Raw genomic sequence first — 27,459 nt, forward strand, 5'->3', positions numbered from 1 at the left:
TGCGTACTCAGTGTTCCTGGTGGGCTAGCATTACACAAGGACAGCAGACCCACAGTTCAAACCAAGTGGGGTGAGACTTGCCAGAGGTGAGAGGTAAGACTCCAGAAGGAAGGCGATCAAGCAAATGTCTCTTGCCTAAATGACTGTTAAAGGAGCTCTGTGAAAATTTGTCTTTCATTAAAAAAGGATCAGACCAGAAGATAAAGAGAAGTTTTTTTAGGTATTCAGTCTAGACCTTTGCTCCTTCAGGCTCTTAAGGAAAAATAACCCCATCATAGAACACGTTCTGCTCACCTGAGTGTTTTTTCCCATGCTTCCCTCTTCTGGAAGTCTGCTTTGCGTTGCATCTCTGCTGTGAGGTTTAAGAACAATACTGAAGCTGTGCCTGAATGTATTTTTGGCAAGTTTGTCCCTTTTTTTCATATGCTAATGCACGTTTAGCTAGAATAGGTCTTGTGTATATATTAATGCATTTTATTTTACAGTCTTGCATACTATTGAGGTCAGATTAATAGGCCTACAGTTGTACTTGTTGTTTCTTCCCACTCTCCAGGAATATTTCTGGTTTTGGATACTTCCACTTATGCCACCCATAGCTGACTATGCTTGAGCTCTGATACGATGTTTCCTGTATGTTTTACCCTTATTTTTTCTTGTCCAGGAGCCTCAACAAGTGGGACTTGGCAAACACCGTGTTTCCTGTGTGTTTACAGACCCATAGCTGGTACCTTCTCTTTATCAGTACTTTCCAGTTTCCTTTGCTCTTATTGATCTTTCCAGATAATTACTGGAAGAAATTGCTTAACCTGCCGTGCAGGGATTCAGACCCGTGTGTATCCCCTCACATAGGCTTTTACAACTTCAACACTGGTAAGTGCCAAGCGTACTATAGTTTGAAGATCCAGAGCTCTGAAGGAATAGTGTTTTTATTTTCTAGACCATGACTAGAAAGTCAGTCCACAGTCTGTCAATTTCTGGAAGAATATTGCTAAGTATATTCTACTGCCCTATGACACCTAGTTTAGGGTTTTTTTCAATTTTATGAGGTTTCCCTTAGTGTCATAGGCTAAGCATAGCGGCTTATATCATGGAAGGAAGTGACTTTTAATAAAAAGGTTAGTGGTGAAATGAAGTAGGAGGATTACTTTGAATGAGAACTTTTTCTGATAAAACATCAGAGCTCTGTTGTTTTACTTCAGTTAGGTCTTAATGAGGATTTTAAAAAAGAAAACCTGAACAAACTACCTTATACAAAGTTACTTACATAAATGTTATCATGTGTTTGGTGTAACTCCATTTGTCTTCAGGTAGACTTGATAGATGAAATTGCTACTCTGTACAGCTTGAAATACCAAATAAACTCGACATGGGTCTGTCATAATAGTAATTTTTTCACATTTTGGTCAAGAAGGTCAATACTTAGTGTAAAGATGTCTGCTCTGTAAGACAGTCAGACTTTCTCTTGGATGTTGAGAGTGGCTTGTCAAACCCTTTCCTTTTGGAAGGATGACCGTGACAACTGTAAATCAGAGCTTCCTCTGAAGGGACATTTTGCAAGTTGTCTTCATGTAGAAGCTAAAACCTACAGGCCTTTTTGAGGAGTCAGTTGGTAAGACCCAAGCCTTTCAGGGGTTCTTGGGCCTGCCTGATCAGCAGGCTTGGGAACCAGGCTGTCCTGCAGTCTGGGGTTTTCTGTGGGGAGGTGATCATGCACACAGCAACTGGGCTGTCTGATCTTTGCTTCAGATCTTTTAAAGTAAAAAGGAGGTAGTGGTCTCGGTTTGTATTATTCTTTATCCTCAATGCAGAGCTCTTTTAAGAAGCAGCATTTTTCATAGTTTTAGTATGGCATTCAGGTGCTGGATGTGAGGCAGGACCAAAAGCAGTGGGCACAAACTGAAACACAGGAGGATCTGTCTGGATGTTGCGAGACACTTTTTCACTGTGACTGAGCCCAGGGACAGGTTGCGCAGAGAGGTGGTGGAGGCTCCATCTGTGAAGAGGTGGAGGCTTCATCTCCTGAAGCCATCTGGACATGGTCCTGGGCAAGTGGCTCCAGGTGGCCCTGCTTTGAGCAGGGGGCTTGGACCAGATGACCTGCTGAGTTCCTTCCCACCTCAGTCAGTCTGATTTTTTGGCCTCCGACCACAAGGTCTGTAGGCGCCTTTCTGGCTCTTTGGAGCAGTTGCATGAAAATCAGATGATGTTTAGCATTCCTGTTTGATATACTTGACTCAGACTAAGCTCAGGCAAGCTGTCTCTTTGAGAGTTCTTAGATGATTGAACTTGTGTGTTATTTATCTCTGAGCTAGAGAGATGAGCAGACTGTTTTATGTTTTAATCTTTGGAGCCTTTTGCAAATTAGGATGATTCATTAACTCCGTAGATGTAGCTTAGCCACTTAAACTCAAGGCCCTAACTTTTCATTTATCTTGTTGCTTAGTGATATGTGCTTACTTGATCTAGAGCTAAAGTTGAAGAGAGGACCTCTACCCATTAGCTACCTGTTCTGCAGTGCTGCTCTTAGTAAGAGTAGAAGTATCCATGGAAATTGTTCAGCCAGTTGTCAGGATACTGGCAGCTTATTTTCTGAGCATCCTCTGCTGCTTTGTGAAGCTGTTGGTGAAGTAATTTAACATGCCCAAGGCAAATGTAAGTTACGGAACAGACTCTGTTCTGCAGCAATGACAGTACCCATACTTCTCCTTCTTGGTAATGCCAATGAAATGTTGTCTGTAGGCTTGCCACTGATGTTGGTGACTCAAAAGCCTGCAAATGATCATCCAGAGATTAATTACACTGCCATTGTTCTGAGCTAAAGGCTCTCTTCAATCAAGGTGAAAGATAGCGTGCTGACAAATGAGCCAAATAAATGAGGTACATAAAATTGCAAGATGGAGTTTGTGGTTTCTGTTGTTTGTGGAAGTACTAGCCTGTGGAAAGAGCAGCCTGAAAAACATGCTGCAGCAGCAGTCTGCTGGTCAGGCGCTTGTGCTTCTTTCACAGCAGATATTTCTAGAGGAGGCATGACTGGGAGCCCTGATTTTTGTAAGATGGTTGTTTTTTTTGAGGTTATCTGCTGTGGATCTCTTCTTTCTGGTTGTAAAGCAAGGTCAGTTTGTGCTGGACTAGCTGGGGAGTAGAAGCAAGGGGTTTAAGTGTGTGATTTCTTGATGTTAACAGGTGTCAAGAGGAGGAAAGATGGCATTTGTTGGGTATTGGATTGCAGTTAAGTGTAATTGTCATATCCTGACAGTCCTCTCTGCTTCGCTGTGGAGTTCCATGGTCCCGCAGTCTCTGTGGAAATGGGATTAGATGTGGCTGTCTGGCACCGCTTTGTCTTGGAAGGGTGTGCAACTTTGAGTAAAGGCACTTGAATAAATTGCTGGAAGTGCCTGTTGAAAGTTCTGGCACAGATTAATTTCTCTACACAAATGCTAGGAGAAGTTCTGTTTCTGTACTGGTAAATTGGTTTTAACTGTCCAGGGAAAAGGAAGAAATGTAATTGTAGAATAATTCAGGTTAGAAGGAGCCTCAGGAGGTCTTGTAGTCTAGCCTGCTGCTCAAAACAGGGTCGCTTTCTGTGTGAATGTGTTTATAAACTCCTTTTGCTTAACATCTGTTTCACACTTTCTTCTACTTGCTTAATCTCTGTGCAAACACCTATTTGGCAGTATGAGTGCCAGAGGAGCACACTAAGTGAGCTGAAGAATGAATGCATACAGATGGTGACTGAATTACTCACACAGAAACCTGTTGCAAAAAAAACCTGATCTTCAGCCAGAATCCTTACCTGCCTGCTCATAAGAGTTATCTATATAAACTTCAAAATGTTTTCATTGTCTAAAGAGTATGTCATAGAATCATAGAATGGTTTGGGTTGGAAAGGACCTTAAAGATCATCTAGTTACAACCCCCTGACATAGACAGGGACACCTCCCACTAGACCCGGTTGCTCAAAGCCTTGAACATCTCCAGTGATGGGGCATCCACAACTTCTTTGGGCAACCTCATCCAGTGCCTCAGCACCCTCACAGTAAAAAACTTCTTCCTAATATCTAATCTAAATCTACCCTCTTTCAGCTTAAAGCCATTACCCCTTGTCCCTGATGAAGAGTCCCCCCCCATCTCTCCTGTAGGCCCCCTTTAAATATTGGAAGGCTGCTGTAAGGTCTTCCTGGAGCCTTCTCTTCTCCAGGCTGAAGAACCCCAACTCTCTCAGCCTGTCCTTGTATGGGAGGTGCTCCAGCCCTCTGATCATCTTCATGGCACTCCTCTGGACTCTCTTTAACAGGTCCATGTCTTTCCTGTGCTGAGGACTCTAGAGCTGGATGCAGTACTCCAGGTGGGGTCTCGTGAGAGTGGAGTAGAGGGGGAGAATCTCCTTGCTGAAGCTGCTGGTCACACTTCTTTTGATGGAGCCTGGGACATGGTTGGCTTACTTGTCTGCAAGTGCACATTGCTGGCTCATGTTGAGCTTTTCATCTACCAGCACCCCCAAGTCCTTCTCCACAGTGCTGCTCTCAATCCATTCTCCACCCAGCCTGTATTTGTGCTTGGGATTGCACCTATTCAGGTGCAGGACCTTACACTTGGCCTTGTTGAGTTTCATGAGGTTTGCACGGGGCCACCTGTCAAGCCTGTCCAGGTCCCTCTGGATGGCATCCCTTCCCTCCAGCGTTTCGACTGCACCACACAGCTTGGTGTCATCAGCAAACTTGCTGAGGGTGCACTCGATCCCACTGTCCATGTCTCCCGCAAAGATGTTAAACAACACCAGTCCCAATACCAGCCCCCGAGGAACGCCACTCATCACTGGTCTCCACTTGAACATTGAGCCATTGACCACAACTCTTTGGGTGTGACCATCAAGCCAGTTCCTTATCCACCATGTGGTCCAGCTGTCAAATCCGTGTCTTTCCGGTTTAGAGACGAGAGTGTCATGTGGGACAATGTTGTATGATTTGCACAAGTCCAGGTAGATGACATCAGTTGCTCTTCCTGTATCCACCAATGCTTTAGTAGAAGGCCACTAAATTAGGCATAATTTTCTGTTGGTGAAGCCATGTTGGCAGTCTCCAGTCACCTCCTTGTTTTCCATGTGCTTCAGCAGAATCTCCAGGAGGATCTGTTCCATGATCTTGCCAGGCACAGCGGTGAGACTGATGGGCCTGTAGTTCCCTGGGTCTTCTTTTTCACCCGTCTTGAAAATGGGGGTTGTATTTCCCCTTTTCCAGTCAGTGGGAACTTTACCAGACTGCCATGACTTAGCAGCTGTGTCTGCCAGTTGCCTCAGGACTCGTGGATGTATCTCATCAGGTCCCATGGACTTGTGCACCTTCAGGTTCCTTGGGTGGTCTCGTACCTGATCTTCTCCTACAGTGGGCAGTTCTTCATTCTGCCAGTCCCTGCTTTTGCCTTCAGTGATTTGGGCGGTGTGGCTCAATGTCAAGATTAAATATTTAAATTCTTCAGCTTCCAGGAAGAATGATGCTAGAATGCAACTGGTAAATACTATTTGTCTTGTTATTAATATGAATTAATTTGAAAAATGTGGTCTGTGATCCAGAGGGCAGTATCAAAGGTAGTAGGTAGATTGTCGTTAAGCTTTTTTTGATGCAGAGGAAAGGTCACCTTTGCCACCACTTGGCAGTCTTCCATTTTAGCTCAAATACAATCTGAAGGGTAATGCTCTAGGTATTTCAAAGATTCCTGTTTTCTTAGTTATAATTCTTGTTGCTTTTTCTGTTGTCCTCTTTCCTGTAGCACAACGTTTATACCTCTTCAGGTAATTAGCGAACTGGGTTTGTGCTTTTGGCACATTACAGGAATATAGTTAGTGTAACTATATATATAATTGTATGTAGATTTACCTAGAGTTCAAATTATTTAGCAGATTCAGGGAAAGCAAAGAATTTGAAGTGACGTAGAAGTCAGTGTAGCATACTTGTTTGTATGTTTGTGTAGAACCCTCAAAAGGTCTGTGGTTCTTGGCTGCCCTGGCCCTGTAACTCATTTAGTGAACTAGTCAATGTAAGCTGACTGGTATGTGTATAGAGATGTAACTAATGGAATGCTTGTAAAAGCATGTGTCTCTACTAAGATAAAATACATGCTTTTTTATAACTTCCATTTGTGTTACTCAAGAGGACTTACTTATGTCTTACAGCTTGCCTTGAAGGGATCTAACTATGCTGGTCTGCTGGAGCGGCATCGCATTCATACAAAAAATGTGGAGCACATTGTAGACAGTTTGCGGTAAGAATGTATGGATGTGGTGAATTTCAGACACATTGCAAATATCCATGGACTGTGTAAAACAAAAAAAAAGAAGCTTTGTGTTACAAGCTCTAATAAAATAGGAATACTGAAAACAGGGTGATGCAGGTGAACAGCCATTCTTGATATAATTGAATGTGAACTAGCTTAATTCAGTTAAGTAATACACTGTTTTCTTGAAAACAAATGAAGAAGATGTAAAGGATTTGTGTGAGTGTCAAATGCTTATAAGTCAAATACTACTGTAGTCAGTCCTTAATTACGTGTCAGTTTTTCAGAAGGATGTCACAAGGAACAATATAGGATACATTGAGGCTTTTTCTGCGCTTTGTAGGAACGAGGGGATAGAAGTTCGTCTTGTTAAACGTCGAGAATATAATGAAGAGACAGTTCGGTGGGCAGATGCTGTTATATCAGCAGGAGGTATGACTTTATGGAAGGGAAGTAGTTGTTTCAGTATGTTTTCATGGATACATTTTTCAGAAATGTTTTGCAGTGTGAGAAGCATGTGGAGGTATACACATTTTGAAAACAAATTGCTTATTTAATTGTAATAAAATACAACAAAATGCAGTGGTTGTGACCATGCTCTCTGCCTTTAGTATTTAAAATTGTAGCACTAGGAAGTGAATCCCAGTGCATGGCTACTTTGGAAATGTTTATTATTGGCTTGGGTAAAACAGTATCAAACTGTGGAATTAACTGTAGTTTACAGCTAAAGAGGATAAAATGCTTGCTCTCATGTGGTTATACATAGCCCTAAACCCTACTCTTTGTTTTTGGGTATGTGAGGCGAACTCTAACATATACTACCTTTTCCTCCCCTTGCCCAAACTGTCTTTGTTGCTTTCATACTTAAGTCCAGTGACTGGAGTGTCTAGTTGGATGGTAAATGTAAAAGTATACAACTTCTGATCATCCTATGCCTCTGCCTAGAGTTTTTTAAATGAACCAACAGAGCAGCTGACCTTATGGTTTTTTATGAACACTGGCTCACAGCAGTTCATTCAGGGTTATTTTTGTGATTTGCTGCAAATAATGCAGCAAATTGTTGTTGTGTTGCTGGGCTCTGACATAATGGTCAATCGTCTGTGGCAGTTAGACTTGACCACTGCTCTGCCTTTCTGTCCTCCCCACGGGTCCACTTTGCCCTTAGGTACTGGTTACCTCTCAGAATGGGTAGAAAGGGATATGTATACATTCCTGAAGTGTCCTCATATACTCCTGTAGATTTTAAAGAACTCATCTAAGGTGGAGATTAAAGTGCCAGTATGACTGTGGCAACATATGTTGTGGTTATGATGCAAGCAGCTGGGAAGTGATACATCATCAGAGATTTCCAGAGTTTATATCTTGGTGCAAAGACTGATTCAGGTTATAGGTGTCCTTCTGTTTAACAGACAGGAAATAATATCAATATCTGAAGAAACCAGTGACACTTAAAGATTTCTTCTTCAACAGTTTTGTCTAAGACTTCTTTTCCAAGTGTGCCTGTTTGGGGCCAGATAAGGCCTTTAAATTGTGCCTTCTAGCAGAACAACTGAGGTGAAACTAAAGTTACTGTTTTCATGTGATTAACAGTAAAATTTGGTATTGTTTCCTGTCTCCTGTGGCTTTGATTAGCGATACTTTCTAAATTAATTTTCTTAAAGAATTTATTTTACCAGCTGATAAACATGAAGAAGTTTCCATAAATCTCTTTTCAAACTTACTTCTTCTGAATTCAGTTGCTTGGGCATGTATAACTGCCAGATAAGTTGTACTTTTTCTAATCACATTTGCCATCTTGAATTCAGATGTTACCACGCTGCTTTGGAAGGTATCAGTAGTTTTGTGGTCCCAGTTTGGTTTTGTGCATCTTACCTAATCAGTTGTTGATACAAAAGCACCTAGTGGTAATGCTGCAGTACATTTGAGACTGTTTTGTTTGGGATACTAGAATATAAAGTGAAACTAACTTCTGTTTTGCTTTTTCTGTAGGGGATGGTACAATGTTATTGGCAGCCAGTAAGGTCTTCGATAAATTTAAACCAGTTATTGGAGTAAATACTGATCCTGAAAGGTAAAAACACATTTGGGAAAGCAGTGCTTTATTTAATATCAGGCGTAATATGCATCTGTTCTCAGGATGCATGAGGCATGCCTGTAGCATCTGGCAGCATAAATGTCTGCTTTAGATTGTAGATATCAAGAGAACCTGTTGTTTTATTAGAAAAGTTTCCACAATGAGTTGTCTTCTCTCATCTGAGAGGACTTTAAGTAGTATTAGATAAGCATGACTGTGTGAAACTGCCACAGCTGCTTTCACACACCAGTGTAACATCACTTGCAGCCAGTTAATTTGTATTACTAACCAGAAGTTTGAGGCTAGAGATGGCAGTGTAGAACAGAAACAGGAAAAGGGACTTAACAAAAGCAACTGACAGTGTGGTGTCTGAACAACAGAAAATGTTTCTTTATGAAGAAGGTGAATTCTGTTGGAGATCCAGTCGGGCCTCAGATGAAGAAGTTTGTTCTGGTTTCTTCTTCTAAACTGTGTCGTACCTCAGAGGACGCAGTCTCCTCAGGCAATTAATGGCATTTGGTTGTCCTATTATAAACTCCACATAAGTTGCATCCACCTAGCCATAAGATTGATTTGGGCAGGTGGATGCAGTGTGTTAGTGCTGCCAGGTTGGTGTAACCTTCAAATGGATGGCAAGTAAAACTCAGAACTCACCAAGGCTCTGTCTGCTGAGATTTCCAGATCTAGGTTTCTGCCTTTGATATTACCAGTTAATTTAATCTTAGTAGATATGAAAGTGGTGGCCTAAAGTTTCAATTCCTTCCATACCTTACTCCTCTTCCACAACTTTTCAAATGCTGTGAATAGATATTCTACAGTATCAAGCCTGAATAGCAGGGTTCAAATAACAAATGCCTTCAAGTTATCAAATATCACTCATGAAAGGGGAGCAGTGTTTCGTCTTCTGGCCTTGACATGAGATTCTTTGATCTTAGGCATGTTACTTACCTGTCTTGTATCAGTAAATTGTGTGTAAGTGGAAGAAAATTATTTTCTAACTTGCAAGGTTTATTAAGGTTGAATTCCTTTGCTAGAACTATATTAGTACTTACATATTCCATCAGGATTACTAGCTGAACAGACAATGTTTAGGGGAAATGTGTGAGAAATATCCTATCTCTCACACACATAAACCCAGGAGCTGAAAAACATGTACTGATGCTGATGTGCTATTATGTAGGAGTAGTATGGGTTCATAAAAGTCAAAGTACAGCTTTGATCTGTGTAATAGAAAAAGATTTTTGTTTTTAAAGGTCCCAAATCTTCATAGTTATGCTGTCATTTTCATTGTCCTTTTTTGCTACCAGATCAGAGGGTCACTTATGCTTGCCTGTGAGATATACACACTCATTTCCTGAAGCACTACAGAAGCTTTATCGTGGTGAGTTCAGGTAGGATTCACTGATCTTTGGTTTTCCAAAACATACTATGATTGGAAAATGCTTAATGGTGTGCAGTTCCGAAGGAGCAGACAATGCGTAGTAGAATCTTAAAGCTTTGGATCGTGATTCTGTGTAGATGTTTACCATGATGAAAAATGGGTTTGTGGTCGAGTGAGACTGGAATACAGATGATACAATTGACTGCCAGTTCCAGAAAAAGAGACTTTTGTTTTAATAACTATTTTAAGAGACATTTTTCTGTGGTATATTAACATTCCAGAATACTTTTATGATGACAAACTATCAAAAAGAAATAAGTAATTTGCATCAGAATATACTGCAGTTGGGTTTTGTTTATACTTCTGGCATATTGAATGTGTAGCTTGAAGTGTAAATGTGCTTGTGCCATAGGAAAGTTCTGAAATTAGGTGAATACAGTTATTGATTATCAATAACTGAAGGGGTTTCAGGAAGTATTGCTAAATGAAAAGGTACTTTCAACTTACATATTCTGAGACTTAGAAGACAAAATCTTTTAACTCCGCATCATGCTAAGTTGCTTAGGTAAAGCTGGTAGTGCTAATGCAGGTAACCTCCCTTGATAATCTAGGCACTTCTAATATTTTGTTGGATGCTGTGTTATATTTTTGTTGTGGTGCTTCTGTTGTTGCTTTTTATGGAGCTGAAGCCTCACCAGAGTGGAACAGAAAGGATCTCCCTTGCTGTTTTTCCAGAATAATAGGAACTAATATTCCTAAACAGGGACCTGAGTGGGTGTTTCGCTTGCCAGGTCTTAGATTTATTTGTCCCTAAGGAGACTGTAAAATATATGGGTAACTATTCAGCCCATCTGGAGGAGCTTCTGGTGGCTCAGAGCTGCGTAAGGACAGTGAAGTGCCAGAGACTGGAAAGGAAGGATTACCTTTTCTCCTTCTCTGTGGAGTGTCAGTCACTTTACTGCAACAGTCTGCATAAGCATATACATTGTAGTCCCATGAAACAACCAACGTTATTGATTTTTAAAGGACAAACTATATTAGACTATCCGTGTTTCTTTTCTTGATGGTCAATGGTGTAACAGGATCTCGGAACAGGAATATAAAAGGGGTACAGTCCCATTTTCTAATTTTGTAGGGGGTTTGACATGTTCTAGCATGAGTATTGTAAGGAGGCTAGCGTAATGATAGTCGCTGCATGCTGTCTGCTTGACTACCTAAAACCATACCTGGAATTTAAGGGCAGGTAAGTAATTATACTAAGGATGTGTTGAATGAGGCTCTACAAGGATGACAACCAGGAAGAGCTAGTAATGTAGTCTCATAAAGCATAACTCTTCCTTGCTGTAATTTTTAGGAAACCTGTAAGCTGGTTACTGTCACCCAGATATCAACAGTATGAGCTGGGAAAAGATGTGCTCATAACATTCCCTTGTGTTTTGCTTTCTTAATCAAAACTATTACTATAAAACATATAAACTCTAAATAGTAAGAGGAGAAAGGAATTGATACCTTCTATAGGAAAAAAATAAAAATCTGAATATTGTAACAACTTAAGGAAGAATACCTTTTATATTTTTCTCTTTCTTCATTTGAATTCCTCTTAAGCATCCTAAAGTTCCTAAGCTAGGGTTGATTCTTAAAATGAGAGGATACTTGTGGCCCTTATGTGCGTAGGGGTGGACAGAGCTGCTTTTCTGGACAACTACAAATACAAACAAAAGATGGTAAAAATACAGTATGTATTGCTGTATAAATTCGTGAGACCTTGTTGTTCTCAAAGCTGCTGTGTCAGTCATGAATTCATAAGCTAGAATCACATGCCTAAAAATATGAATTGTTATCTAGAATATTTGTAGACTACTTTTGGCCAGTGTCCCCTTACTTTACATGTGCAAAAAACATCAGGTAGCAAATTGGTAAGTGTAAAGTATTTACATTTTAGTATGATTAACTTTGTAAATTTAGAAATTATAGTGGGAGCTATAAAACTTGAAATGTGACTTTGAGTATATTTAACTTTTAATCTTAAGATGCTCTACTTTGAGACTGAAGACTCTCTGATCCTATCTGATTCGGTAATGAATATTCTGGTTACTGATACCAACTTCTTTCTCCCCTCTAAGGTGGCAGTGGCGGCAAAGAATCCGACTGTATCTTGAAGGAACTGGTATTAACCCAACTCCTGTAGACTTACATGAACAACAGCTAAGCCAAGAGCAACACAGCAGGGCTCACATAAATGAAAGATTCCAGGATCAAAGTAGGTTAAAATGTGACAAGAATGTAATCACTTTGCTATGAAAAATTGGAATAGGAGATAAAGATTTGTAAGAATTGAAGTATTTGAAGTCTAGTTGCTGTATTGGAGGGGCAGGGAGAGACAAGCTCTCATTAGCTGAAAACACAGGTTAAGGTTTTTTAAAAGGGAGTATTATTTCTTTTCTATATATTTATTCTGGACTGTATACTTGGAACCCATTTTCAGTATTAAGTTAATTTAGAGATGTTTTTAAATAGTATTACATGCTGTAAGAATACCTGAGCTTTTTTAAAATGCTGTCTCTTAGGGTTACTATAGACACTTGGGGTTACCACATAAACATTTGGTGATGCGTTCAGCTGCTCCACACTAAAAGCATGTGTGTGTGCACACTCTTTAACTCGTGCTAAATTTGAGGCAGGTTACTTCACATTTGAAAAGCTCCTCACTGACTGCCAGGTAGCAAATGAGAAGTTAGAAGTGAGAATTTCTTGCTGGGTAATTTTTCAGTCATCAGACATGTTTGACTGTTTTCTTTATGATGGATGGAAGATGCATGATTCTCTCCTTAACCTGTGTTTAGCACTGCATTTCCTCACTGAGAAGTCCTTAGTCAACATGAGAAATTTGTTTATCCCCCTTAATTACCCTGTGGTATAAAGTCTAAGTCTTTGAATTTTATCAGAAATGTCTATTAAGTCACTCTCAGTGAATTTATTTTAAGGTGGAAGAATGGCTGACAGAAAAGAAGACTTCAGTCTGCTTGGTTGCCCATGAGTTTTCAGGGAAAGTGATGTCTGAACATAAATGTCATTGCCTTATTGACCTTGGTTCAAATATTTGCAGTTTCCAGTAAAGGACAGTGTCTGGCGACAGACTAGATCAGTGAAAAATTGAGTCCTTGACAAAAATGGAGCACTAGGTCTAGAATACAAACCCAGGCAGCAGAGTGTGTCCTTCAGTGAGCTGTGAATTGTTTTTGAATATGTGGGGTTTAGAGCCATGATTCAAAACTGTTATATTCAATATCTGCAGGATCTGACATTTCTGGTCCGCATCTTTTACCAGTGAGAGCACTCAATGAAGTCTTCATTGGGGAGTCTCTCTCATCCAGGTATGTTTAGCTGTTTGTTATTGCAGCAAGGCACAATTGACTTAATTTCATTTTATGACATTGCAATGGACAATCAGTGATGGGATGTCTTTGGTATCAAATTTCAGTTCTAGTCCATGAATATGTAACACTGATTGTATTGTTGCTGATTACAAAGTGTATTTTCAGAGGTGTAAGTGCAGTGATGTTAATTTCTGGTTTTCCACCTTCCTGTATGGTCATTCTTTCATCTTTCATTATTCTTGACTGTTTTCTTTGCTCTTCATTGTTTTACTCCTTTCCCGGTTAGTTCTTATGTAACCAAATGCCTTCAGTTACTGTCTTTACAGTGGATTGAAGGTTTAAATATCTGTCCTTAAACTGCCTCCTCTCCTGTATCTCTTCTTAAGTACCTTTTCATGAGCTTTTAGCATGACCCAAGTAGTCCTTTCCCTGCCTCTCTCTCATTAGAGGCAAAGGTATCAGCCTGCTTTTGGCAGAAGCTTTGTTATTGTGGGAAAACACTTATTTCCTTGTTTAAAGAAACTAATTGGTATCAAATCCTGGTACTGTTTTATCTAGGATACCTTTGACTGCCCTTTCTGTCCTGAAGATAAATGCATTTCTGCCAGACAAATGTTAAGAAGAAGGATGTGGGGAATGCAACTGGGGCTGTGGGAAAGGAGTTCAAACATGATCCTTGGGCAGGATTTGTCCAGACTTTTACTTGTATTTTATATCCCTTTTCCCTTTATTCTGTATCTTCTTTTTTTTTAAACTTCAGAGTGTAACATCTTCTTGTGTTTGTGCAGTGCCTGGGACACTGTGATTGCTGCTGGAAACAGTATAAATGTTCCATGAATGCTTTATCTTCCATCTGGACTGCAGCCTCAGACTGGCAGAAGGAATTAGTCTCAAAAGAGATACACACTTTGCTCTCTAGTAAACCAAACCTAATTTTATCAAGATTCTAAAAAGTTTAACATACAGTGACAGAGAAACACAAAGCTGCTTTCCAACGCTCTATAATAGCCCTCTGCTTCTGAGTGTCACAAATAGATTGTGCTCTTTTGTTCCCATCTATTTGAGAACCATTGAGGAACACAATGGCTGTAGGAACTAATCTCTAGTAATAAATTTTGTGTTAATAGGACCTTACACTTCAAGGCTTAATAATGATGTCACATGGATAAATCATCTCTAAGGTTCAAATACAAATGTCTACTGTATATTAAGACAATATGATTCTAGGTGCTTCTTCCAGGGTCTTATTCTGCATGTCAGTTAAGAAAACAAGGAAATTGAAGAAAAAAAAAATGCTTTCATACCTAGCTTGCAAAAATTGTCTTAAACTGAATCAAGCTGGGCACCTGTGTTCTTAATTTGCTTGCTGTTCTTTTGTCTTCCCGTCTTCTCAAGAGTGAGTGCACAAAATGCTCTTAGTTATAAGTGTCTGAACTGTTTGACACCAGATATTCAAGAGGTGTTTTCGTAGTCGATCCAAACTGAACCATTCATCACCTAAAACAGCTCAGTAAGCTCTTCTGACCAAGTAGTCCTTGGGTAAGAAGGTAAAACTAGCTATAGTAAAACTCAGTTATGCCGACCACAGTGAATGTGGTGTTTTTCTAAGAGGGTATCTATTAATCTAAAGACTATATCATACTGTTTGAATTAGGCACTGTGAACATCAACAACTTTTGTTCATAAATATACACCTGGATGTTCTGAAGCTTACAGAGAGAGACTGTCTGGTCTCTCTAGGCCTAACATTAGTAATCCCCTGATATATGAATAATACCATGCAGAATGATGTTTGTGCCCCAAGACTTATTACATTTGAGTTCTAGGAAGAATTTGCCCTGGAGAGAAACATAAGCCTGCTGATTGTTGTAAAACTAAAACTGTTCATGAAGAATCACAGTGGATTTTTAATTTCTCAACTGATCAAGAATTCAGCTTGAAGCCCTGCTATTACTTACTGACGTTGGAGTGCCTTACCTCTTAGTGTTCCCTGATGTAATTTTATGAGATCCAATCACAGCATAAACAGAGTTTTTCAGTAGTTCAACAATTATGCAAGGAAGGTAACGTATTTGTAGTTTCATTTGTAAGTCCAGCAAACCCTGTTTGTGTATGAAGCTATTCCCAGATGAACCACAGAGTTCTTTGTGCATAATTTAATACGAAAAGTGGCTGCAAAAAAACAGCCTGAAAGTTCATACTGCAAATCATTTTTGTCCGTTATAAAAACTGTTATAAAACAGTGAATCAGAAGTGGCTGTCAAATCAGAAACATTGTGAAAAGCCTGTGAAATTGTCATCCAGATATGAAAATAGCCCCTCTAAATTTTCATGTGCCTGATAAGGCTGTGTGTTCTGTCTTATTCAGGGAGAACTTTAAGTCCTGCAAACCCAGTTTTAAATTCTCACTTCATAGGGCCTCCTATTATGAGATATCAGTTGATGATGGTCCTTGGGAAAAACAGAAGAGTTCAGGGCTTAACGTGTGTACTGGAACAGGATCAAAAGCATGGTAAGTACCTGTTGCTGCTTTGATATAAAACGTCACTTCAGATACGCTATGCTAGATGGACCTATTTTGCTTAAGTATTTGCTCCATACTGAGACTCTTTTGGACTATGGATAAGTCAGTGCCTGTCAGGTGTGTCCAAATATTCTCACTGTCGGTATGGTGCAAAGCTGTCTTCAAGTCTGTGAGAGGTGCAAAGCACCCCTCAATTGTAGGTATGGAGGGAATTGTTGAAAGGATGAGGAGCTGAGTCATTGACGCAGAAGTTTACCTTAGGTGTAATTTGGTGAAGAAGGTTGCATGCTGCACATGGAGATGAATGGCTGGGAGTGGCAAGGGAAGGAGATGCTGCTGGGTTGGAGACCATACGGGGGGGATCTCTGAACCACTCTTGTTGGCCTAAATTCAAAAGTTTAGATGAAGTAGCTCAGAAAACTTTAAAAATCTAACCTCTAAGAAGAATGGGAAAACATGTACTTGGAAACAGTGTTAAGGGTTCTCTGGCACATCTACTGCCCATTCTCCTTCCAAGCCCCTTGCCTCTTTCAAACTGAATTGAAAGGGCACGGTCTCTTTTCCAAAATATTCCTGTTAAAGAAAGACTGGCATATCTAAGCAGAGCTGTGCTAGCTTAACCAAAGAGGTAAATTATCTTAACTTCAGTTTAAACAAGCTACAGTACTGCATGTCAGTCTAAGCAGTTTAGTTTTGGGATGTGAGACACATGTATAGTGAGAACCTCTTTCATTTGGAGATCTGGCTGTGCTTATAGTTTAAAGTTGTACAACAGGCCCTGGATTTGGCAGGCTAAGATGAACTAAAACTGAAGCTTTTAATGAAATTCAAAAATGAATATTCATGCTGTAACCATGGTTACTGGGGTTTACTCTTCATTGTAATTCAGAATTTTGTATTCAGTCAGCATAACTTGGTCCTGGAGGCTGCCAAGGATGAAACTGGCAGACTGCTAGGGGAACTTTCCTAGTGTTCAGTACCTTGGGAATGTATAGTCTTAGTTCAGTGCTGTTCTTATGCATTTCATTTGGTTATACGCTCTGTATGAGCAATCCCAGAATCAGGCACCAAACTCCAGGATTGCCCATCTCCGTTGTAATCAGCATGTACTGCTGGGCTTTTCTCAACTGAGGCCAAGCCTCAGTGGCGTGATCTTCTTTAGCCTGTGGTTTAGGGACTCTTGACTCTTCTGGTATTGCATACCTCCTCAGCCTGACAAGCATTTAAATGTCCAAGTGCTTCAGCTGCCAAAACTTGTATAAAAGGATAGCTAATTGAGAGAACAATTTCAAATTGCGCATCTCACTTTCTTGCTAGCATCTGCTCAGGCTTGCAGGTAGGCAATAAGTGTGAGAGGAGGAGCCTTGGCCAACCACCATCAGCAGCCCTGTGGCCTGTTACATGTATAATGAATGTCTTTTGCAATCTGAGGTGTTTTAGTGCCGTGATAGAAGTGCTGGACTGAGGATTTTAAGCTGTATTGAGACCTGGGAAACTCACATGTTCACAGTACTGCTGCATGGAGGCTGTGATTAGTACCCGATCCCTTTTGAGCCTGGGCACAGGAGGGAAACTTTTATTGGAGTTTAGACTTGGTTCAGACTGAGGCTTTATGCTGACTTATGCATCCAAATGTGGCACATGCAAAAGTGTCTGATCTAACTGACTTTCATGATCTTCAAGCCCATACCTTAGGGTATGGACAAAGAGGCATAATATTTGAGAAGAAGTGTTTGGTCCCATAAATGAGAACTAACAGAAGGAATTAATTAGCAAGAGGTGAATAGAAGGGATAAGAACACACACAATCTGTAGAACTGTCATGCTTCAGTTTTTTTAATGCAGACTTAAATCAGCAATTATTGTGTTTTTAAGGCAGGAGGATTATTGGTAAGGAGACTGTCCTGTGTATTTTGCTCTTTTTTCCTGAAGACTTCACTTAGTGGAGTAAGGTTTACAAAGCCAGGTAGATGGTAAACCAAGAGTTACTTTAAGGCATTTTTTTGAAGAAACTGATGTCAGCTCACCCTTAATAACATTCTTTATTTTTTGTTTCTTCCTGTTGTTGAACATAGTTCTTCATCTGTATGCAAGATTTTTTTGTTTTTTAATTTTGTTTTGTTTTTCTCCCAAGTTGTATGGCTTAGCAAATAAGACTTCTACTTCTCTGTCTAGGTCCTATAATATTAACAAGGTAGCAAATCAAGCTGTTGAAGAGATTCTTAAGATCGGTGAGTGAACAGTATGGCATTACTGGCCAAGTTTATGTAAAAATACACCTGTCTAATTGAGGCTCTTTCTCTTGGCTCAACAGCTAAAAAGCATGGAAGTTTGAATATGCCATTGAACATGGAACTAGTACAAAAAGGTTAGTGAAAAAGGCAAGATTTCTCTAAGGTATCTGAATTTGATCAGTTAATTTTGTTTGTACTCTTAATACTCAGCACTGCTTTCAGTATTTTAGCACTCTTGAAATATTAGTCTTTCTTACAAATATTATTTAGGCACACTTGGTGAAAAATGTCAGACTTCATATTAAAGCACTTATTTAGACTTTGATATGTATAGATCTTCAGGAGAATGTCAGTTCCCCCAAGATTTGAGACACACAATATTTAAGCACCTGAAGAGAGCTGTTGAGTATTCATGATGCAATAGAACTGAAAGGAATCTTCTGTGAAATTAATTTTTTTTTGCAGGTGAAGGCTATGAAACATCTGGCAAGACTCAGTATTCCCTCTCCCTATGGAAACTGCTCTTCCCTCGAGGAATGTGTGCTTCTGAGAATAAGTCATTTTCTCTGGCAAACCTAATGGCTGATTTCTCTGTTTACAGTAACAAATGATTACAATGAGTCCCTGCTCTACAGTCCAGAAGAACCAAAGATGTTTTTCAGTATTCGGGAACCTATTGTAAACAGAGTTTTCTCAAGTAGCCGTCAGCGTGGCTTCTCTTCAAAGTAAGTGTTGGCTGCAGCAGTCACCGAAGAATTATTTCATTCTGTGTACTTGTCAAAGAATGAGTAATCCAGGAGATTCACTTGAAGTGTTTCAACATCCAGTTTTTGTTTTGAGGGGCTTGAGTATTGTTCTCCTGACAACACGAAGAAAATTTTTCCAAGTTGTGTTATGCCTTTTTAGTATTTCATCCATGCACAATCTTACAGAATAAAAGAATCTCACTGTGCCCAGTTTTGTATGTGTGCCATTTCCCTCAGTATGTGAAACAGGCATTGGCAAACTGGAGTGAATTCAGGAAAGGCCACTGAGATGATTAGGGGACCAGAGGAGAGGTTAAAATAGGAGCAAATAACTGTATTTTCATCTATGAGTTATACAGGACTAAGTTGTCTTATTTGGAGTCCTCAGCATAGGATATATTACAAAAACTATACTGGAGCTACAAATGTCTGCATACCTGTGACGGATATCTGCCCAGTCTTCCTTTTTTAAGTAGAATTTGCTGCGTGTCACAGTAGAGCTTTACCTCTTGATACTAAACATCTCCTCATTGCTGTTCTTTATCTTTTTTTGTCACAGTAGTTGCCCAGAGTGAAATGGAGGAGTGGAACGTGCCTCCATGTTTTCCTGCAGCATCCAGACTTGGCTGTGTTTTAGGGATGCATAGGCCACATTCAGATGTGGCTTTATGAAAATTTAAGTCACTGGATAATTGTTGATTAAATTTTGGAGATCAGAACATTGTCTAGACCAGGGCCTAAGTCAGAAACAATCAAGCACATCCATGTGAGACTGCAGTCTTGCAGCTGTTGACAACAGCTGCTGACATAACTATTAGTTCCCATCTAGCAATATAAAAAAAGATGTTTGGAGAACTCTATTTAATAGTGTTTCCACTTTCTGTGTACGTGAAAGGATAAATTACAATGGTTGAGTTAATTTTCCTTTTAAAGGTAAGTGAAGAGGAAGATGGTTAGTAGTTTTATTCTGTTTTGTCCAGCTCTAAAAGAGCTGCCTTAAATTTAATAAGCTCAAATTTAAATTTATTAGTTTAAAGACATAGTAGTCAAACTCTAATATTGACAGTACTATGCTGCAACACCTACTTACGCTGTTGCCTGGCAAGCATTCTGACCTTTACCCTTGTGTTTGAAATTACTTTCCCTTCTCTCTGTGAATGATTCATGTAACAAAATAGACTATAGTAATATCCAAATTATTTGAATCTCAAGCACTGCTAGTTGAAACTGCATGTTCCACTTAACATGAAGACCATACATTAGAATCATAAATTAATTTAAAACTTTTATTTGAAAGACTAAGCAAACCACTAATCAATGAGATCAGTAGCTTTATTTAAAAAATACACCTAAACTGCAGCTTTCAATATCTAGTGTTGTGGTGTAGGCTGTTCTCAGGCTCCTGGAGCAAGAGACATTCAAACAAGTCCTTCAGTTCTCCCTGGTTTTTTTTGCTGTGTTTATATAATGTACTGTTAGGTTGGGGGATTCTAGTGCTTAGTACCATGCTGAATTCTTCTCTAAGCATGCTCCTGTGTGATTAAGCATTTACTGACCCAAAAGGAATGTCCAAGAACCAGTCTGATTGTTCAGATAAGTGTGCTTGTGAGAAATACCTAATTTTTTTAGGCTGTTTTGTTAAAACTTTTTTTTTGGGTTCTTGCAGAGTCTGTGTCCGTTCCCGTTGTTGGGATGCATGTATGGTTGTAGATGGAGGAACATCTTTTGAGTTCAATGATGGGGCAATAGCTTCAATAATGATCGATACAGAGGATGCACTGTGCACTGTTCTGCTGGAAGAATGAAAGACCCTAGTGTCTTCTGCTGAAACAATTCTGGATCCAAAGAGGGAACTTCTGGGGATAGACAGCACATCACAATGCTGCATTAGGTTGGAAGTTGGCCTTTTTGGATGCAAGAGCATTTGGAGGAAGCTTGAAATGAGTTTCATTCCTTTGGGGTGGGGATATCTTAGCCTGTTATTTAAGCTCTTTGTGCATCTGGTGTAAAAGAAGTATATCTGAAGCCTTACTTCTACTTCAGTGAAAATGGACATTTTAACCTGTAAGGCAAACATGAAAGAACATATTTTTAAACACAGGTAGATGGGTTCAAGTATTAAGTCAGTAGCATTAAATATTCAGATGTACGGTTTTTTAGTAACAGTCTGGGACTGATGAAACTAAACACCTTCATACATACACTTTTGTAGAAAAGTTGACTGTCAATCTAGCAATTTGATGCAAGGATATATAGATTTTGGTAAATCCTGATGTTGAAGTAATAGAAATGGAAATACAGATCTTTTGTATGCTTTTCAAAAATTTTACAACTTTGTAGTTTCATACAACTTGTGACTTTTTTTTTTTTTCTCTTCAGTATTTTTTCTACTTCATAGATGTACATCAAAAGTAAAAGTCTGGCTTAATCACATCTTGAATGAGGTAGCTCTTACCTTTTCTCTTTGGCTAGAGAGGGACTTGAAACCCAAGGGTTTTCTTGAGCCCTTTAACAGGAATAGACAAACTATAGGAAACACGCTGAAGTAAAATATACTCCTTCACTGAATGGATTAGCTGGCTAGCAGGTGTTCAGTCACAGTAGTGTATGTAAGTAGCTATCCCTAAGAAAGATATTTGGCCTTATTAAGTTGAATGGTTTGGAATTTTAGGTTCTGAGTTTCTTTACAATTGAAGAATAGGATGTGCTGGGTGCTAATTGTCGGAACACAAGTTAATACCTGTGTCTCTCAGTTTTCTAAGTTTTTAACTTCTCCAGAAAATTTAAATTTCCAATCCTATGCTGAATTATACTGATATTTAATTGGCAACAAATGAATTTTAATTTTACATGCCTCTGATCATGTGTTAAGTAAGCAAGTTGATAACAGAAAAAAGGCTCTGATTCTAGGAAACAAAGTGAATTTTTAGGTAATGTCTTAGAGAAACTGTGAACTATGTCTGCCTTTGAAAGTCTGTGTTAATAATTGCATAGATGAGAGGGCAGAATTTGACAAAATGAAGATCCCTACAGCAGGAACTCTTCTGCTACATGACTTGAAATAAATGTGTTCTGTCCTATCTACTACAGATCAATTTCCAAAAGCGAGTTTTCTTCAAACTGCCTTTGAATGAAGAGACTTCTGTAACAGATGTTCTCAGGTCTAATGGAAATGTTCTCCAGTGTGGCCAATCAGTGTATTTATTGCCAATCACAAAATGTAAACTGATCTTTATAGGTGGAAGAAGTGGATAAAGGAATTTTTCCTTCTACTACTTAAGTATTTTTGTTCACTCTAAACCAGAATTTAAAGGAGATAGATTTGACTAGACCATTAAATTCTAAGAAAATGTGATACTGGTGGAGCTTTTTTAATAAGCTATCACTGTTTGTGTACATTTCACCTTTTAAGTCCTGCAGATGATGGAGTTATTTATGCTATCTGCTTGAGTTCCCAGAATTGCAGACCATAAGGGGAAAATCAAAGTAGCCAAATACTCTTTTCAAAACTTGGTGAGTTCAGGAACTGTCAGAATAAAGCTCTCAATGTTTAAAATAATCTGCAAAACTGGTCTAAAGGTAAAGGTGCAAAAGACTAATCTTTTAGAAAGTTGGTTGCAGAGAGACTAGGGTGTTTTAGTTATTCCTAATCCATCTCTAAGCAGTTATGGATTGTTTATGTGCCTCTGTCTAGTACACTACCAACCCACTAATGCTAGTAACATGGATTTTTTACTTCCTAGGACTTTACCACTGTATTAGATCAGAGGTGTACATATTGAAAGTGTCCTTGAATACCTGCATAGACAAATTTGCAGCAGAAATCCCATACCCCACTTGTTTCAGAGACAGTTGTGTGCAGTAATGTTTTCATGGAGTCTGATCAGGGCGCATACCTCTTAAAGATGCCTGTCATTCCTTATTATGAGTGCCGAGACTAAAAGACTATTTTTCAGGCCCTACAGACCCAAAGTATGATCTGGTTTAGACCTTAGTAAGAGATTTCACAAATTCCTAACTTACTTAGCAAAATGGAAACCTGACTTACTCATGAGTGGCCTCTACTGGTTTTGTCTGTATTTAATTGCTCTTCTGTTGAAGCATTTACTAGCAGATGCTTCAGAGATCTAAAATAGATAAACAGTAAGCAGCTACCTTTTTTTATTAAAGGATTGTAGAATCCTTTTTAAGGATCCTTTATGGCAAAGGATTGCAGTACGGACAACTTACCTGGTAGAGTATTCCATGACAGGACCGAGTATTGGTTCTAACACTGATTTAATCTGCCAGGACTGGCAGTGAGCTCTGCACCTCCTCTATCTGCTGAGTCAAATTCATGGTCTCTTCATTTAGTGCCAGTCCACTGTGTTCTGCTAAACTAGATCTGTCATTGTTGGCTTTTTTAAAAAAAGTGGTGTTTATACATTATGTAATAAAAACTTGATATATGGAGCTGTCCTGTGCCTTACTTCAACTTTCAAAAAATGTTTCAGGTGCTCAGCTTCTTCTCACTTAGTGTGCAGTTTGCTTTAAATAACAGTTTATAAGCCTTCACACTTCTGGTAAAATACAGAGACTTATCTATGTAGCAATTTTTGTTCGGGATTGCTTGGAGCTCCTTAACCTTTTCCAGTTACAAAAAAGTCAGTGGTGCTTTTTACCCAGAGGACTTCCATTATATGTCTGCTACAGCTACCATCATAACTAAAACATGCAGTGGGAATGTTTGTCCTCTTCTAACACCTGGTACAGAAAAAAAACAAGTTCAGTTCCGTTTCTTCTAGCTAGAGCCATACTACTATCCCAGTTCTGTACAGGGTTTTAAAACACAGTCTATTAAATACTAAATGTATTGGTGGTAACACCCCGTTTCCCACACCACCATTGTTTAGACATTGCTTGGACAAATTATCTTTTTTGTAACCCATGATGCAAAGTTTGTGGGAAATCAGGGAAAGCATTCTCCCCCCCCCCCCCTCAGTCATTTTGTACAATGTAACAAAAACTTAGATCTTTATTAAATGCAAGAGAAGTTGTTGGGGGTTACATTGTGCATAGGGAGCAGAATTTACAACAGTGCTTTGCTATGAAGACTTACTTTTTTTCTTGAAGTAAATTAAGACAAACTTAAGGCTGCAAACGGTGAAGCAACAGAATATCCAGCATCCTCCAGCCTCCCATCACTGCTCCACTCCAGCTTTCACAAGGTACGTTGCCCATTAACTCCTTTGTAAGGGGCACAAGCCCATTAACGACTCAAGCGTTACTTACACTGTGTAGAGCAAATTAGCAAGATAAGGCTTATTTTCTACAGTAAAAATATGAGTTAAACATAAAATTCTAGTACTCATCCAATCTTCCCACAGTAATTAATCTGTTCTATACTACCACGTATTTATTCCTGAACTCTTTTGTTCAGATTGAGATGGGGATCACTATACTTACGCAGCAGCCCCACACTAATGCTGTAGGCTAACCTTAAATATCCATGAATAAATTTGCCACCTGCTTGGTTTCTGAGTTCAGGGGAACAACATCAGCATATTCATGCCCTTCACAGGGTGCAAGTTTTGCCTGAGGATTTGCCAACTAACACTTAAACCTACTGGGACATTCCAGGCTTATGCACAACTACCCTGATAACAGACCCAGATCAAAGTTTTATTTGAAGTGATTACCTGTCCCGATCCTTAGTTTGGTTTGGTGGTTTTCTGTTTGTTTGGTTTGTTTTGGACCATTATTCAGCTTTTCATATTACTTCAAAAAAACCAACACTAGACAGTAGTGGTTAGTGTTAAAGAGAAAAGAAGTGAAGTGGTCCTACGAACAAACTACTATAAAAGAGAAATCGATGTGTCTTACTAGCACCAAAACATCTCTTCCTTTCACCACTCTTATGCTGCACTCCTAGGTTGTTTTTGGTCTGAGATCTAGAACCATTTGAGCTCTCCTCCTGCAAGATTTCTGCCAGTTTATTAGTTGCAGTTGGAAGATCTTATTCTTTAAAGGAAGTAAGAGAACATCTTTAAGAAGTTTTATCCAATATCAAGCTCACAGAAGCTACATTAAACTTCCATAATATTTAATCAGAAAATCTAGCACCAGAGCATGAAACAAGTTTAACCAGCATCTGCTTTTACAGATTCTTATTCTGAATGGGCTTTTCAGATTATATTTTGCTAGCATTGAAGAATACTAAAAATAGATGTTACCCTTGTGGGCTGCTAAAGAAAAACTTCACTTTAGCTCCTTTATATGGCTTCTTAACTTGGACAGTATTGAGCTCTTAGCTGCTTTCATGTCGACACCCCTTCCCCTATTTACTGTTTCAGGTTTGGTGAATTCAGACTCAGTCCTTTGTCCCTCTTAGAAATAGTGAGTAGCTTCTCATCTTACTGCACATCTTGTTCAATTAAGGATTTGAATAGGTTTAATACCATTATTCATTGAGTTCTGTGAACTCAGATCAAGACAATTCCTTAATAAGTCTTAAGATACCTGGCATTGATACAAGCCATTTGAGGAGTTGTAGAGCTGGAAGAGTTAACCAAAAGCGCCTTTAGAACACCTTAGAGCAACAAAAGCTGCATCAGAACCTGCAACAGTAGGCTGACATTGGATAATTATAATGATTATTTCATAGTATTTCTTAAAAAAGCTCTCCTGTGGAAAAAAAAAAAGGACTTAAAGAAATCAGTTGCTCACAGATCATCAGATTTCTAAAGGCTTTAAGTAAAAAACCCCTGTAAAAATGTTTACTACATTAAGGTGTAAGCCCAAGTTAGAAAGGTTTTTACAATAACAGTATTATGATTAAAGGTGCTCCAGCACTCTGCTTCTTAAGGGGCTTCACTATATACACTGTGTCCATTGCATCCAGTGCATTTAACATGATCAGAAGTGACTAGGGTTTCTCAGTGTCAATCTGCATTTGATGCCCCAGATCTCATGGTTCTTTTTACTACTAACAGTTGGCCTTGCAATACTTGTAAAATGTGAACAATTGATCTTCATGTTGGGAAGAGTTTCCTTGAGGAGCTTTAGGCATCCATCAGTCACTATTCCAAACACTTGAAGAGTCTTTAATGTTGGAATTTCACCAAGTTCTCTAGAAAGAGAAAAATAGGAAATTAACCAGGAACCTGAAATTTTTTTTTTCAGTCTGTACCCGAATTAGATTGCTGCATTTCTAATTTTTCACAAGTAAGGTAACTAATTAAGCTAAATGTCCCTTCCTACTTTCTAAAAGCACCCATTTAACTGAAACTAGTTCTCTGTACTGATAATTCAGGAAACCAGCTGAATAAATTGCTTCTTGCTGTTCTCTCTCTGTCACAAAGCAAAACTAAACTGGTTCCTCCCCTTTCATTTCCCTGGACTTAAATATTTAAAGCAAGTGGAAGAAATTGCCCCAGATGAAGTTTCAGGATGTGGCTCAGAGGATGCAAGCCCTTAGGTACTATCAGTCTCCAATTTGTTATGATGCACTGGTAAGAAGCCAGCCTTGGGTTCTTGATTGCTTCATGTTTGCCTGGTCACCATGTGAACTGTGTATCTACTGTGTATCTATAAGCAAGTATCGGACAAAATTGAAAGGCAGAGACACATAAGCTATCCTCATGACAGCACACACTACTACAGAAAAGGTTCTTCAGATTCCCATTTTGATAGTCCTATTCTTCTCACAATCTTTTTCCTGCTATGACATCCTTCCTGAGAAGATAAAGTTGGATAGCTGCTATACTACTAAAAGCCAGAAAAAAACCCCACAAGCAAGTAACTCTAAGCTGTTTCAGTGGCAACCAATAACTGATACAAGTGCACAGAAAATAAAAGCAACATAAACAGATTAGCTAGTCAGCAAGTACTGTCAACTGTTAACTTTTTCAAAGGACTGTGCCTTGCTGTATGGATCAATGCCTAATACTGACACTGTTACCGGTCACTGTCAGGACTGGAACCTCCAGCTGTACCTCATAGTAATGAGTAGCAGTAGTATAATGCCATTAAGGAAAGATATGAGGCATGCACTGAGCAGCAAGTTCCATGAGTACAGACTGACATAACAGAAAGATTCTCATACCTTTGGTTCCAGCCTAGATTCTCAAAAGTACACGCTCTAGCAGCCAAATTATTTGGTCTCAATTCCTTAGTCCTAATACCTCATACCAGCAAGTTTTTCAAAACAGTACTTGCAAATTTTAAACCCAACAAATTAACTTATCCTCTGTATGAATAGCAAACCAAAGCCATTGAGAGATTACTTACACTAAGGCAGCAGGTGATATCTGATAACATCGGCTAAGACACAAATGTTCTAGAAAGGAGAGCTGACGAAAATACTGGAAGCACACAGGCTTTAACATCACGCTGTCACTGTACATGAGAGCACATGAAATATAGGTTTAAGTACAAAGTAGCAGTACATCTGTTATTTCCAAAACTGAGGTTCAGAAATTTGAGTACTAACTTTTTTCTACCACTTAAATATTTTTCTAGCTCATGATGGAAGTAACCTATTTTTAGGGTGTGTGGTAGGGTGAGGGATTTTAATTTTCACTTAAAGGCAAGTGAAGCAGAAGCTTCTCTGCAGGCAGTATTCTGCAACAGAACAACATGCCATAAAAAGGCAATTATTTTACACACTGACATTTCAAAATATTTTAATTGACTACGTCAGAAACAAAATACACTTTTTTTTTTTTAGGTCTATGGCCAAAAAACAGGTGAAATAAAGCCTCTCTAGGATAGGATGCTAGGCTAAACTATCCACCTGAATGTTTCCTTCCACTCTACCTATCAACTATAATAACTTGTTAATTAACAAATCATAGAATGGTTTGGGTTGGAAAG

The 27,459-nt window shown here is 39.1% G+C and overlaps 2 protein-coding genes across 3 annotated transcripts; one reads left to right on the forward strand and one right to left on the reverse strand.

Moving 5' to 3' along the window:
- Window positions 1-6,175: 6,175 nt before the first annotated feature.
- NADK2 (NAD kinase 2, mitochondrial) lies at window positions 6,176-20,533 on the forward strand. 2 transcript variants are annotated; one of them, XM_010077782.1, is made up of 11 exons: window positions 6,176-6,258; window positions 6,614-6,702; window positions 8,260-8,341; window positions 9,652-9,735; window positions 11,849-11,985; window positions 13,021-13,103; window positions 15,448-15,614; window positions 17,802-17,857; window positions 17,941-17,994; window positions 18,462-18,585; window positions 20,273-20,533. In XM_010077782.1, exons 3-11 carry the CDS (start codon window positions 8,271-8,273, stop codon window positions 20,409-20,411), a joined length of 915 nt encoding a protein of 304 aa, XP_010076084.1. In that variant the 5' UTR covers window positions 6,176-6,258; window positions 6,614-6,702; window positions 8,260-8,270; the 3' UTR covers window positions 20,412-20,533. The 2 variants fall into 2 exon arrangements, with proteins under 2 accessions (XP_010076084.1, XP_010076085.1); XM_010077783.1 differs by having other exon boundaries at window positions 13,021-13,099; window positions 15,519-15,614.
- Window positions 20,534-25,500: 4,967 nt separating this feature from the next.
- SKP2 (S-phase kinase-associated protein 2, E3 ubiquitin protein ligase) lies at window positions 25,501-26,982 on the reverse strand (the record flags this gene model as incomplete). Its single annotated transcript, XM_010077784.1, has 2 exons — window positions 25,501-25,714; window positions 26,875-26,982. Coding segments are annotated over 2 exons (322 nt in total), but the record flags the coding sequence as incomplete, so codon positions are not given.
- Between the last annotated feature and the right edge of the window lie 477 nt (window positions 26,983-27,459).

Source organism: Pterocles gutturalis, unplaced genomic scaffold (genome assembly GCF_000699245.1).
Source record: "Pterocles gutturalis isolate BGI_N339 unplaced genomic scaffold, ASM69924v1 scaffold11798, whole genome shotgun sequence".
Taxonomy (NCBI): Eukaryota; Metazoa; Chordata; class Aves; order Pterocliformes; family Pteroclidae; genus Pterocles; species Pterocles gutturalis.